Source organism: Cheilinus undulatus, linkage group 1 (assembly GCF_018320785.1).
Source record: "Cheilinus undulatus linkage group 1, ASM1832078v1, whole genome shotgun sequence".
In the NCBI taxonomy this organism is placed as follows: Eukaryota; Metazoa; Chordata; class Actinopteri; order Labriformes; family Labridae; genus Cheilinus; species Cheilinus undulatus.
In genome coordinates, this window is record NC_054865.1 from 27,214,287 (window position 1) to 27,229,474 (window position 15,188).

Below are 15,188 nucleotides of genomic sequence, written 5' to 3' on the forward strand. Positions count from 1 at the left end.
CTAGACAGGCTTTAGTGTGGCTGGGAACTGAAGTGCTTGTTGTAGTTTTCTCAGCAGGGGTGTAGGAGTCTGCCTGTGGAATTCATACGGGCAGCCATTGCTGGATAAAAGCCAGAGAGGGCTTCTGGCTGCGCTGCATGACCGGGCATTTGACGCAGCAGGAACTCTGATGGCACACAGGACGATTCAATATATGCAGTCTGGAAATTATTTATTGTTTTTGTGCAGGATGTCCTCTGATGATCTCTTTCCTGAGGCCCACAGTCCTTATTAAAAATTTAAAAAACACTCAACTTCAACCTTAAATGCAGTTAAAAGAATTAAGTGCCAGTGTGCCTCAGAGGTGATTTTAAACTTTGGATCTATATAAGATTAGTGTACTTATATGTCTTTATTGAGCTTTTCAATTGTATATTCCTGAGAAATGATGTGAGTTCACATGACTCAGCAGCACTTTGCTGCAGTCCTTATACCTCCCTGGAAATGCTAATAACCATTACTGTGAAAGTTGATTTCACTGGAAGCGAATTCAAAATGTCAAAAATGCTTTTCACTATCTGTCTCCACTGTTTAACATAATCCATATGAGCGACTCTGTGAGGTGGTCAGTGAACCTTTCATTTAAGAAATTCCTCCCTCTTAGTATGACAGCCAGTGGGACACAACCTTAATCTCTGTCCTGGTCCTCTGCAGGGAAGTTTGTGCTGCTTTGTTATGGGGATTAGTGCTGCATGTATCCATCATAATAATTATAGATAAAAGGCAACAAAACTATGTCCATCAGGTGCAAGGAGGAAAAAAAAGCAGAAAAAACTCTTTATACAGGAGCCCTAGGTGGACAAAAAGTTAATTCATATATGTTTTTTTTTCCTATGATGACAGGTATGTTTTAGTATTTCTTCTTAATTATATTTTCTTTGCATTACAGCTATTACAGCCATTTTTTCCAACATGAGAAAATTTCTTGAAAAATTACCAAATTTCAGTGCTGTCTTGGGAAAATGAACTTAAATAAGGTGTATGCATGTGTGCTCTGTAATGAGCCTTGTAGGGACCACTTCACCTCCATCACATAGGCTATCGTTGCATGCTCAGTGGCTGCCTGGTCTGGAGCAAAGCGTTTCTTTTCTATTAGCCACACATCCATAACTGTGACTTTAACTCTTTCACTGTCCACTGGCTGATGCTTTGGATGGCGAGTGTAGTAGGATGGAGCTTGAATGTGGCTCTGGTGTGTAACTAGGACACAAATGTAACATTAAATACTGAGAAAAAGAAATTCTGAGAGCTTATTTGGCGACCCCAAAAAAATCTCTCGATCCACCTGTGGGTCCCAAGCCAGACTTTAGGAATGAGTGGTTGAGACTAAACTTCATGTTATATTATTTATAAAGAAAGGCCGAATGTTAATCCACCATGAGCTCAGCACTAAAGGACGTACGTCCCTTCAATGGGCAGAAACCTTAAGTAGAACCAGACTCAAGTTGAACAGTCATCTGCTAAAGCCGTGGTGGGGTTGAAAATGGGAAGAGGAAAAAGCAGAGAGAAGAGGGAAATGAAGAAGAGAGAGGCAGGTCAAGAAAGAGAGAATGAGAAGGTGCAGGAAAAAGAGAAGAAGGACATACAAAAAGTGAGAAAATAAGCAGAGCAACAACAATAACTAAGACTAATTTATGGCTGCCTTCACCATAAAATCATCTTCCAGTTTCTTGGATATGGCAATAATGTCAGTAATAAAGGTAACAATATGTGAAGAATGATCAGTAATCCATATGTTTGATACACTAAACCAGGGGTTTTCAAAGTGTAGGAAAGTGAGCCTCCCTAAAGAGAAAATAATTTATTCCGTGGATCCCCACCACCATAAAAAAACACGTTTTTAACAACTTTATTTTCAAATATTTATGTCTTTTCTTTAAGCATTTTTATTTTTTTTATTTTTTTATTTTTTTTAAAGATTTATTTTTGGCCTTTTTGCCTTTATTTGATAGGACAGTGGATAAAGTCGGAAACAGGGGAGAGAGCGGGGAGAGACATGCAGGAAATAGTGCCACGGACCGGATTCAAACCAGGGTCGCCTGCGTATATGGCATGCGCCTTAACCACTCGACTACCAGCGTGCCAAGCATTTTTATTTTAACATTGTTATATTTTGTTGAGAATATATTTTTAAACATCCATCTCTCCAAGGCAATCAGTTATTTGGTTTCAGTGATTAGCTTATTGCCAATGCTATTTGATTTTTATGCTCTGCCTAATTATTTAGTGGGAACTATGAGTTTGCATCTATGCAGTTGATGCAGGATTGCATAACAACAGATCATCCTCTACCTTCAGCCTTGCCTGGTAATTGCTTCCTGTCATTGTTGGTGCAAAAAACCTGCACTCGCACAGGCACTAAAATTCTCTTTACCTCCAGTGACCAAAATTCCTTTTACATCTTGTCAGAAACTTCTCCTGGTTTGGTCACTAGACTTAGTGCTGTTGTCTCATTATGACCTCAGGGCTTAAGCAGCTTTATGCTGTTGTTGGCGTGTACATTTGTGCTAATTAAACCATCAGGACTGATGCAGGGAAATCCTAACTTTAATAGTCAACCTTACATTGACTATAATTCTGTCCAGTTTTCCCCATGCACAGCAGAAGTTAGCAAAGCAAATCACCTTTTTGTGGTTCATGGTTTAGCGCCTCCCCAGAAGTCCTGGGATGTGAGCAGCATTGAAACAGAGAAATGTGTCAATGATAGCTGTAAGAGTACAGTATAAGTACAGGTTCAGCCTTGTGTGAATAATGAAGCTCCAAACCCTCCACCCAGTCTTCCTGTGTCTGCTTACTACTTGCTGCTGAAAATTAAGTCACAGTAATGCAACCACAGTCTGAATGCTAAAGCAGGAAAGGTTTACCTTTTGAACTTGATACATCACATGTCCGAATTCGAAACTTTCTTTCGCCCTCTTTTTAGCATGTACTCACAATGGTGATCAAGTCATCATCACAAAAAAGTTTCACAGTTGTACTTTGGCAGCTGTTACTTGACCTCGGCAGCCTGTATCGTCTGTGTGGGAAATGCTGACTCTGCTTTTAGCTCTGTATTTGGTCTCTTCCGTTTCTGTGTCAAGTAATCCCCTGCTACAGTAGCTAATCTTGCCTTTTTCCCTGTGTTCTTTTTGACATATAGAGATCTTTTTTGTAGAGAAAGAGCCGAAAACTACTTTAGTTGTCATAGTGCTTTCACTGCTGCCAAAAACACTCCATCTCCTGATGTTTCTTTTCAAAATAAAAGTTTTAAATTTTGATTTGCATTAGAGACTTTTATCATGACAGACTTGGCAGGAATAGAATGCGTCTATTGGATACTTTTCTGATATTTGGCATCGCAGCGCTACCAGAAAAGAGGCATTTAATTGTTGCTGCTTTGAGAGAGACAAAGCCACAGTCTGGTTCTTTTAATCATCCAGGACTCAAGATAAAGTAAATATGGATTATAACAAATTTGTAGCCGGTGAAATGTTCATTCGTCTTCTGTCTGGTTCTGGTGCTGAGCAGAGACATAAGTGTTTTACGTTTTCTGTCACAAATCACTCTGTTATGACACTTAGGTCACCGTGCCTAGTAGATTTGGCAAATTTGCCTCACAATGAACAAAAACAAAGAATTGATCTGGCAGTGAACTTTACATAAAGGCAATGACAACAACTAACAACAAACTGTTTTTAGATGAATTGCTTGGGGATATTATGTTTATACTTCAAAAGTGACGTCATTGGATGCTGCATTTTGCCCTGCTTAAATAGAATCTAAGTTCAAAAGTAGTGAAAAACTTTCTAACGGTCTAAATCCAAAATTCAGTCACACAAGTTGCACATCAATCATGTGATGTAAATGGCATTGATCCCTGTTTGCAGTGAAAACACTGGAATTTCCAGACACCATCTCTGTTCTGGCGCGTGGGTCTAGATCTAGATCATTCTAGATCCATTGTGCGATAGGGTGACGTCACATAACGCCCTTCATGGGGATACAGTTGTGTGATTGGCTGTAAATGAGCGAGACATCTGATTTGCTGCAGACGGACCCCATGTAGAAAAAATGCATTTGTGAATCTGGTCACCGCTAGACGAGTTTCAAAACATCCACACACCAATGCAGGGAGGTTTACAAATTAAAAGCACATTGTAAATGCGTGTTGGACAGTTTATATATGTATTTGATGAAACTAACAAATATCTTTACATGCATACATTTGTGAATTTTCATTGCACATATTTAAAAAAAGAAATACTTGTGTGTGCATCACAAACATGTTTACAAATCTTATTTTTATACGTACATTTCTTTTTTACTTGTATATGGATTCAAACACATTTTTGTGTGCATTGAAAATGTTTTTGTGTTTTGCGTCACATATATATATATAAATCACAAAATACATTTGTGAATCCTTTTTTGTGAATTTATTCATTTCTGTGGTCATTTATTCTTTTTGAGACTGATCTAGCTCCATACATTACTGCAGTCTCTTGTGAATTTTTTATAATCATAATGTTTTGTCACTGATTTTCTGTTGAAAATGTTACCTTTGGCTAACTTTGTCACATCTGAAAATGTTTATCTTTAACCGAAGTTTGCCTGGAATGAAAACCCTTTCAAAGATGTGCCTCTCAGCTATTTTTCTTGTTTTACAGCTTACTCAGAGTTTAAGAATTTAAAATTGGACAATTGCATTAACAAACTTGAAGGTTTAAGATGCCTCAGAATGATAAGGACAAGCCTTGCTGTGTCATTTGTTTATTTGACATTTGCTGTTGGAATAATGAAGCTTTTAAAGTATTTTAATGTGTGTGACTAAGTGGGCCTTCAGTGGAATTTTAACAAAAATGATGTGATCCCTCTGTTTAGTTTTCCAGAGAAATCCATGCCTGTTTTCTGACCCATTTCCATCACAAGCAGACATCTTTCCTAGGCTTACAGCTTTTAGTTGTGCTTTTTTACAGGGCTATTCAGGGGTAATATATTATCCTGAACTAGACACATCAGTTATGTGAAACATGCAGCATTCAGGCAGGACTGTAGCTCTCAGTGCTATCAGAAATCAGCTGTATATGGTTTGTATGAATTCCTGCGTTGAAACCAGCATGTATGAACATGTGCAGCAGGCTGATAAGAGAAACAGGCCAACATCTGTGTTGCTTTGTTGCAGGCTCAGTTCATCTTAAGTGACGTTTAAAGTCAGAGAAGAAGCAAACACCCTGCTGAATGTTTCCTGCTTAGCATTCACCCAATAATTTATTGGGATTCAGTTCACAACCTTTACAGCATTTGTTCTGTTTTAGTCATGTTCAGTGTTTAAAACCTCTGGTAGTGGACTCAAAAAAGCAAATCTAGAAAAGAATGAAACATCAGTGCTTCCTGAGTCAATAAATAATTTCTTCCCTGATATTTTCATATTAACACAATGACAGCTCTGCTGATCTGTGCAGTTTGACTTGTCAGTCCAAAATATTGTTAGAATATATTTATTTCTATGATCAGAGCCTTTAACATGGTTTAACACCCAATCTACCATGATTTTCCTGCACTTTCTCCTCTCCTGACCACAACTCCTAAAACTGTAGCCTTTAAAGTTTTAATGTTTGTTGACCAAAGAATAGACAGAGGCTATGTCATAAAACCTTTTTATTTTTTATGTCTAGTTCTACAGATGAGAGCGCACCTGGCTCAGAACTGTAGCCTACTGGATTTAGTTTACAACCAGTCAAGCCAATTTACCATAATCTTTAAGTGTTATTTACCTCAGTCTGAACACATCTCCTTTGTTGGTTTACTTTGAGCTCCACAGTTCACTGGGGATGGAGTTAAGAGGTCTTATTTACAGGTTTAGGACCTAGTGGAGTGACAGGGGTTTGGCAAGCTCTTTTTGACACTTTCTATTGATTTAAAAATTGTAAAACCCACCAGCAGACATAATTGGTGACCAATAGCACTGATTTATGGAAAAAATGAAAATTATGAAAAAAAGAGATACAGGGCTATGGCCTGACAGTGATGATGTTAGCCTTAATACATCTGGCTGCATCTAAAAATTTAGGGTAGTGATTCTGAACCCTTTTTTGTACAAGACACACCAGAGATCAAGCCCAAGTTTCAAGCCACACCACATTCATATCCATACATAATAGCCTCTGTAATCTGTTAGACATTGCGTTAACATATGAGGAAATTCAATTTTTGCTTCCCTACAAGATAGTAATAAATTCTGCTATTAACCTTTTTTGAGATAATTGTCCAGAATTTCCACAGAAGTTAATGTTATTTCCCTGGAATTTGTTTAAAAGTTCCGGGGAAATTTGGAAAATTTCCATGGAATTTCAGGTGGATTAATCCCTAAATTCTTGGGAAATTGTAAGTGGAACTTGCTTTATAACTTTGAAGAATTTTCATGGAATTCTTGGGGAAAAATATGTTGAAATCTTGAGGCTTTTTCAGAAAGTTTGACTGAAACATTTGGGAGATATAAAAATCTTTTATTAATGGCCTTTTTAAAACTGTTTAAGAACCAAAATATTTGGGAATGTCTTGGAAATTTGAGGAGATTTTTGGAGATTTTATACGTTTAGGAGATCTCAAATAATTTGAAGGGAAATTTTCCTCTTCCTATAAATAACACTAATAATGATTTATTTTTTGTTGTGCAGTTATATAATATTGTCCTCACATGAAGACATCATTTTTAATTGAAAACTACTTCCTGTTCAAAGACAAGGGTCTGGTTTTGTACTTATCAGGTCCCAAAAGCCTGGTTGAACAAAATCCCACGACACACCAAGACTTGTCTCAAGGCACAGCAGTGTGCTTTGCCACACCTTTTGAGAACCACTGATTTAATAGTTCAAGAAAAACACTTGAGCTTAAACCTCACTATTGCACTAAGATAAATGTCCTTTTGCTATCTTGGACACTTTGGTTAACAAATTGCAGCACCAGAGAAGGAAAGCCAAAACAGGAAATAGCTTCATTCAAGACAGCGTTTGATCTTAACGATCAGATGTTGTGCAGAATATGATTTTGTGTGCTTCAACATGTGAAACAATGCTGACACAGTGATACTGACAGGGAATTCACTCAACACTTCAGTGAAGCTATGAACAAGCAAACTATTTAAATGAGAGAAACTTCATACAAGTTTAACAAAAATGTATTTTACAAGTTCAGAAATGTTTGAAAATGTGAAATGTCTTTGGCGAATAGACTCTATTGTGATGTCCTATAGGATAGAATAGGATATCCCCCTATGGAGTGTAGTCACATGAGTGAGTGATTACTCATAATGAATGAAAGGATGAATGGAAATTAAACAGTTTTCCTGCTTGATCTTATGCTAACCCTTGTAACAACAAGCGTAAAGCTGAGGAGAACTGAAAAGTGTTGAAAAGAATCGATGAGGTTGTCCAATAAGATAAGCCCCTTACATAATTCTTCATTTAATAATTGCTGATAATAACTTTTTAAAGACAAGTAGTGTAAGTTTAAAAGACTATGCTTGGCATATAAAAACAACACATTCAAGTACTGTACTGTAAATTATTGAAAATACGTAAATGGAAAAAAAAACTTATCATATGACACACATTTTGACTTTATAGGGTTGGATATTCCAAGTTTCACACAGTACAGTAATTGTTTTAAAAGAGTGACTGCTAAGGCTGGATACCGGTGACAAATTCAAACATATAGGTGGGAAATTTGGATATAATCAGGACACTGTGGCCAGAGACATGTAGAAACACCATAAGAAGATGTAAAAGAAATCCCCTGTGATAACTTATCACCTAAAACTGCTTCCAACCCCCTTAAAAAGATGGCCAGCTGCCTGCAGCATGAAGAAGGGGATTGCTGTGAAACTGCTGACCTCTCCACTGCAGTTTGGAGGCCGTGAAGAATACTTGTGATGGCGGCATGGATCTCCTTTACTCAGGGAGAACTGAATTACTGTATTTACTGTAGCTTAAAGCTCGCTAAAGTGTCACTCTCTACCCATCTCTCTCTCTCTCTCTCATTTATAAGACACATAAAACTCCTCTTTCATAGTGCTGTGAATATCCCATAAAGCTGAATAAAATATAAGAATTCTGCTGTCACAAACGTATAATTAAATCTTCTTTCCTGGTCAAATTGGCATTTTTCTGGTCCTCATTCTCTCCTGATCTATTATTACATGTCTGTTGTGTGTGTGTACATGTGTGTGTTCTCATGTGCATTTGTCTGCCCTGGGGGTTGCAGCCTTGGCTCTGCTGCGCTCCACTGAGTCTGCCAGGAGATCTCATGGACGCCTCAGTGGAGCGAACTCTTAAAAACACTGTTTACCCAAGGAGATTTATTTAAAGTTACAGAGCGGCACAAAGTCTCTCTAGGTCTTCAGTATGAGTGTGTGCACGTTTGTGTGCTACTCATGGTATTCGGTAATCCTGGTCTTTATCAGAATCCTATGATGACAAAATGTGTGAGCAGAAGATTCTATTCTCTTTTTAATACTTCTGTCACTTTAAAATGTCTTTCTTTTTTACTCCTCTCTTCACTCAGCTCATCCATCGCAAATTCTGCAGTCATACAGCTGCACTGCATGTCCTTGCACAAGTTCTCATTATCTCTAAGATAGATTTGTCTCCCCTGTGACGTCATGTCATGCATGAATGTTTTTCCTGACTAAAGATCCACATACGAATCATCTGGATTCAGTACTTTTCAAACCTCCTAGGAGCATTAATCATACATTACGTATCTATAAGGACCAAACAGCTAAGGGAAAACTGCTGCTTTTATTTCATGATGACTCAGTGGCTCATATCCAGTGTTGTCTTAACTATAACTTCTCAATGCACACTTGAGTCTGAAATAAATCTAAGCTTATTAACTAAACTGAGTGGTTTGACATGGGGCTGTCAAGATGCTTGAATCCAGTGTGATACTGATACCTGTTTGGCTACCATAGCAAGCACCCAAAATTGTGTAATTTTTGGTCTAGTTATCAAAAAGTTGCAGACAAACTTCTAACCTGACTCACAAGATAGACTTTTTCAGATGTCCTTTGCATGGGGGGTATATTTCACATTCGGCTGGGCAACCACCCATTCAAAATGTTTGGGAAGGGCAGAACCTCTTCAAAAAATCTTGAAGGGTATTGAATCCATGTTATTTCTGTCACATTCATTAAGGGCCAATCGGAGCAGCAAGATATAGTGATCATTTGAGTGCATTGATTTTATAAAGAGAGCTGATCAAGAGCAAAATACAGTCAATGAACAGTTGATTAACCGCACAGAGAAAACAGAATCACTGTCAGATGATGATTCAGCTCATCCAAAGTAGTCTTACTGTCACTGAATAGTCTAATTTGCTGCCCATAATCTGTATCTCTGCAGTCTCATAACACCAGTAACAAATGTATAAACCTTCACAGCTCTTTAATATGCACACAGTCTGACAACAGGCTGGAAAGAGGCCATCAGAATCACTCAAACACTGTGCGTAATAACTGTGTAACTGAGTTTTAAGTGGGAAAAAAAACCAACAGGAGCCTTTAAAGTTATGATGCTGATCTTGTCTATTTCACCCAATGTCCAACATAATGAGGATAATTCCACAGTGTAATGCTTTCCTCTCTGTCATCTCGCTAGCTCAGCAAGCTAGCAATAAGTTGCACAACTGTGTTGACCTTCCGTTGATGCAGCGCTACATGCCAACGTGCATACAGGAAGAAAGAAGGGCAAACAGTGCAGATGCTTTGAGGAGCTTTTTTTTTTTCTTTCTCTCTTTTTTGTGGCCACAGAGGAGAGAGACAAATTTGGGATTTTTCTGTCAGTAACAGATTACTTCTAACTAATAACAGGTTACTTGAATTGTAAAACTAACACGTTGTGTTACTTGTTATAACAAAAAGGAATCTGAGTACTCTAACAGATTACTTCATAGCACATTTCCCCAACACTGTTTCTATCAATACGAATTTAGACACAATTAAAAAACGGCCCCAGGTAAATTTTACCCAATGGCGGCCCTAGTGTTAAACTGGTAAAACTAGTTTGGATGCACAACAAGGTCTTTGTGTATCCATCACAATAAAAAGTACACTCTGGTCACAAGTTACAACTACAGATCTGCAGGGCCAGCAGCTGTAGACCAGTAAACATGCTCCAAAGATAAAGTGTAGCTGCCAGCAGGCCTTTACTGTTTTTTTCATGGTGAAATACTACTCTCTGGACTTTTTAACTACATTTGTCACAGTCTGTTCTTTGCAATGGGTGTAAAAAAAAATTAATTTATGTTGATTACAAAAACTTTGAGCTGCATGGCCTTTTGTTCTTTCCATTGATGCATTTGGCATCAGGTTTTGGTTCTGAAATTCTGCTGAGTAGATAATTGCTTCTTCTCATAATAGGTTTGACAGCTTAACCGAAATAAAGAGCTGCATAACTCGGAATATTTTGGGGAAACAGTGGCAAGTTTAAACAACTGGCTGGTACCAGGCCTGTGAGACAATATGCAGCAGCTTTTCCTCAGAGGTTTTGTATTGTTGTGTGTTTTTTTTTTTTTTAACACATATAAACCTCTTTAACAAAAGCTCAATAAAATAACGGCATATGAGTCAGAGTGCATTGCTTTATTGGTGAATGTATCTTCATTGAGTTTGTTTCCAAGTCTTTGAGTTAATAACGGACTGTAAATTTTAAGTTAATCTCCTGTTTCTCTACACAGTACATCAAGATCCCAGCTCCCACCCCAGAATCACCGTCTGCCCTCCGTGTGTTTACTTTCTACTTATCCAGCGACAGCAAAGACCAACCTCAAGCCAGCTTTGACTGCATCCATCAATATGTTTCAAAGTAAGGAGTAAATTCACTGAATATTATTTTTGCATCCAGTATATTGATAAGTTAAAGCTACGATGAGATGTTTTAAGCTGGTTATGAAACACACTGGAATTAAAATTGGTGCCTCTTTATTAAGAAATCAAACCTGACTATCAGTGTAAAGATGGAGTATTTTTAAAGTCATTTTTAATGTCTGAAACCTTTGCTGCAGGGTAGTTGTCAGAAGAAGCACCATTTGTTTTTGTTTTGTGCTGTTTGATTCCTTTTTATTTTTCAAACCATGCTCAAACTCCACAAGTACCTTACCTTTAAAAATGATTTTAGCAAATCTTTCCTGCTAAAACTGTTTGTGATTGGCTGGCAGTGGCTCATGTGGCCTCAGATGATCCTTACTTTGGTCATGTAAGGTTTCAGTCTCTTCGTCCCCAGCTGTCAGTGTGCCCACATCTTTAAAGGCATGGTGAAGAGACAGCTCGCTCACTGATTGCTGTATACAGGATGGGGCAATCATGACTTCCTGTATATTTCTGGGCTGACCCTCTCATTACAGAGACCTGTGATGCCATGTTTACGCATGACTGTATATGCTTGGAAACAGAGAGTTATACTCTGTTTCTGCCTCCAGCTGCCAGATGGCTCTCTGTGGTCTGAACTTGTTCTGGTTCCAGTCAGCTACTGGAGCCAAATGAAACAGTACAACAGCGTGAGAATGAGATCCAGCTCTCTCTGCACCCACAGTAGTTTATAATATGAAGGATAATGAAGAGAAATAACCATGGTTTTTGGTATATAATTGTGTTATGAGAATAAAAATGGGATTAGGTGAAATATGCTTCTATATGACAAAACTGATTTAGCGTCACTATAAATTCTTGATTTATTTTTAAATAAAGGCTCATGCATTTACCTTTTTAACTCTTTTTTTAAAGCTCATCCTTGTTTAGTAAGTATACTGGCTGGAGCCAGGCTAATCCTGGTGGTTGTCCACCGGCTCTATCCTGCTTTGAACCAGGATATCTGGCTTTCTCTCATGGAGCTATATCGAGCGTGTGACATAACCTGCAGTAACCACAGGTCGTCTTAGCCAGATCCTACCACAAAGCCACTGTATGCTGCATGGACTCTGTGTTGGTATGCAGCTCGGGTTAGCTTATAGTGCTTTGTATTGACAGTGTTGACTGTACGGCTCACGGAGAGCGCTGCGGTTCAAAGGCCCTGTGTTTGTGTTTTGCAGTGACGGCCGTGAGCAGCTGGAAGGCCAGGGTATTATCCAGGACAAGATCACGGTGTGTGCCACTGACGACTCGTACCAGATGACCCGAGAGAGGATGTCTCAGGTGGAGAAGGACAGCTGGAGCCGCTCGGCCATCGAGATCAAACCGGGCACCACACATCCAAGTAAGAAGAGAGCTGAGGTTTCATTGGAGAATAAACAGAGGATCAGAGTATGAAACACAGATTTGACAAGGAAAGGCCAAACAGCTTTAAGCCCGCATAGAGAAAAACATGTTTTCCAAAAACAAATAGATGTTGACTTAAAAATAGATATTTGCCTTACTTACAGTAGTATTAGTTTTTACTGAGTCATCAACTTTACACAGTATAGCGTTTTTTTTTTTTTTAAATCTGTAGTTGTGTCTACCGGCATCCACAAGTTTCTGAGGTTTTCTCATACATATAAAGCACAGCTGTGTCATTTTCATTTGACAGATTATTTTCTTTTAGCATTTGCCATAATATTTTCTTTGATCCTGATCATACAGCACACCAAATAGTGTATTAATCATATGAGTAGAGACATGGACTGGCAAACTTCTTTCCTCCTCCCTGCCCTTTTTCTTTTTGCCAACCTTTGCTATGGTTATGCAATATTGTTTCTTGGCCCCCTGTGCATGTGCTGCAGCTCGAGGGAAGCTGAAACTCTGGGTGGTTCAGACCAAATTTAGACTGTGTGGATTGTGTAACATCAGGTCTTAAGGTGAAGATGACTCAGAAATGTATATGCCTGCAGGGAAACATTTAATAACTTCACTTGACGTCCCTCTTTTAGCCTCAAGAGAGGCTCATGAAGAGTATGCATATTATTAGGCATGCCAAAACTTACAGAACGCACTCCATACAGCCCAAACTGTAATTATTACATAAGTCTGTGTTTCTATAATAATGTACTGCTGCTAGAAGACTAATGATACAACGTAGAGTTGTTATCACTTGGCAGGACATACTTTTGTGGCTGAAAGGAAAGCCTTCTTTTCCTGTACTGCTCCCCCTCGCTGACCTTCAAAGTGCAGATTAACCTGTAATGAGATTAGCACAGAGAGATAGCTTTCACTGCTCCAACATGTCCCATCTGTCTGCAGCAGAGATGTAAGCAGTGATCAATGGGCTGTTCACATCTGAAGACAAATAGCTGCAGGATGGTATAGGTAATGCAGAGGTAAAGGTTAGAAAAATGTCCTTTAATAAATGTTTCTCCAGTACTATTGCTAAGACTGTGCAGCCTGGGGAGGGAGCACATGGTTTAAACAGGTGAGAGCTTTGTGCCTTCGTCTCTTCACTGGCACATCTCTGCTTTCATTTGTTAATACTTTCTTGACACTGAGCTCAAGGCTAAGAATTAGGTCCATTGGACTTGAACTCTAATATTAATAATGGGTATCTCGTGAATTACTCAGCCAAAACTGAAATATGTGTTGAATATAAAATGCATTGCCACTAAGTCATGGTTCTCCCTACTTTGTCTATTTTTGTTTTTAGATAAATGTGTCAAGTTCAACAAGAGGCCAGCTCCTCCGTCTACACCAGACAGCAGCTTCTTTAAGTCGTCTACCAATAACAACCGGAGGAATGGCACTATGGCCACGCCGACCCAGAAGCCCTTGAGAGAGCGAATCATTCACCTGCTTGCTCTCAAACCGTACAGGAAACCAGAGCTGCTGCTGTGGCTGGAAAGAGAAAGAGCCAGTCCCAAGGACAAGGTCGAGCTGGGCGCCACTCTGGAGGAGGTAAGGAAGAATACTGAGTGTAAGCGTACATAGACTTCCTCTAATCAAGTCTGTGGAAATGCTTGGCAAATATCTGTTTTGTACATTTATGTCTTAAACAATTTCCAGTGTTAAAGCATAGAAAGAATTTATTCACTCATATTGTAGCAACCTCCTCTCCCTCCTCTCTACTGTACCTTATCGGCCACATCATCATTCAGTCATGCTGCTTTTTAGATTTGATTATTAGCCATAATGTCATAACAATTCAAGATAGACGTACCACAAGCTACCAAAGTGTGGTATATGATATATGGCACTGATCAGCAACTGGCGGCCCTGGCAATGTTTGTCACAAAAATGAATTGTTTCATGAAGGAGGAGAAGTCACTATTTCACATGGTGTTACTCTGTGAACTACTAAATCAAATAAAGACTAGTTGAATGTATCATCCTGTGTTGTGTTGTGTTGTGTTTAAGGTGGCCAAGGTGAATCCCAGAGACAGCAGCTACCTGCTAAAGGATGACTATTACAAACATGTTCAGCGGGATTGGCCCGGCTACAGCGAGGAGGAGAGACTTCAGATAGCAAAACTGCTGGCCAGGTGGGTCAGACGAACAAGACAAACCAAATGAGGATTTACCCTCTGTTGCTTCAACAAGCTGATAATTAAATCTACCTCTTTAATTATACCTCTGTCTCTGTACAGTGGAGCTGTCTAATACTATAAAGAAATAGTAACTGGATGTTAATATTTTCTACTGTTTCATGGTATGATTCCTCACACGTCAGTGCAATCAGTGGCTCTTATTGTTATCTCTCATCTTTCCGTTACCCAGCATCATCTTCTTCCCACACTCTTTTTGGGTGTAAATCACCTTCAGGAACAAAACGTGCCTGTGCTTGCAACACAAAAAATCTGTTCCATATTAATGTTCAGCTTTCTGAGTTTTTTTCCTACATCCACATAACTTCAAATGGGACTTCAAATGTTTAACATTTGTGTGTTTTTGGTCCACTTTTGCTTCTGTCTAACAGAAAGTTGCAGCCTCACATCAGCCAATCAAGGAATTCCCAATCAAATTTATCGATATCCAAGACCTCAGAGGATGCAGTGCTGAATCACAGCACAGCCAAAAGTTCTGCAGTGGTAAATATTCATGTGGTTCTTCATTTTGCTCTGACTTTTTCATACTCTTTGTAAATGCAATATGTCTGTTTACAGTGCCTAGAAAAAGGATTCAACCCCTTGGATTTTTTTTACCCATTTATTGATTTTATAAATCAATCATGGTCAATATAATTTGGCTTATTTGATTTTTTTTTTTTTTTACA

The 15,188-nt window shown here is 38.7% G+C and overlaps 1 protein-coding gene across 1 annotated transcript in view; it reads left to right on the forward strand.

The window, feature by feature from the left end:
* The window catches only part of LOC121511396 (RNA polymerase II elongation factor ELL2-like), a 37,652-nt gene that overhangs the window by 14,610 nt on the left and 7,854 nt on the right, over positions 1 to 15,188 (forward strand). Inside the window, exons 3-7 of the mRNA XM_041790426.1 lie at positions 10,753 to 10,880; positions 12,103 to 12,266; positions 13,626 to 13,873; positions 14,333 to 14,457; positions 14,892 to 15,003. Of these exons, the coding sequence (XP_041646360.1) occupies positions 10,753 to 10,880; positions 12,103 to 12,266; positions 13,626 to 13,873; positions 14,333 to 14,457; positions 14,892 to 15,003 (777 nt within the window). The remainder of the gene's footprint in view (positions 1 to 10,752; positions 10,881 to 12,102; positions 12,267 to 13,625; positions 13,874 to 14,332; positions 14,458 to 14,891; positions 15,004 to 15,188) is intronic.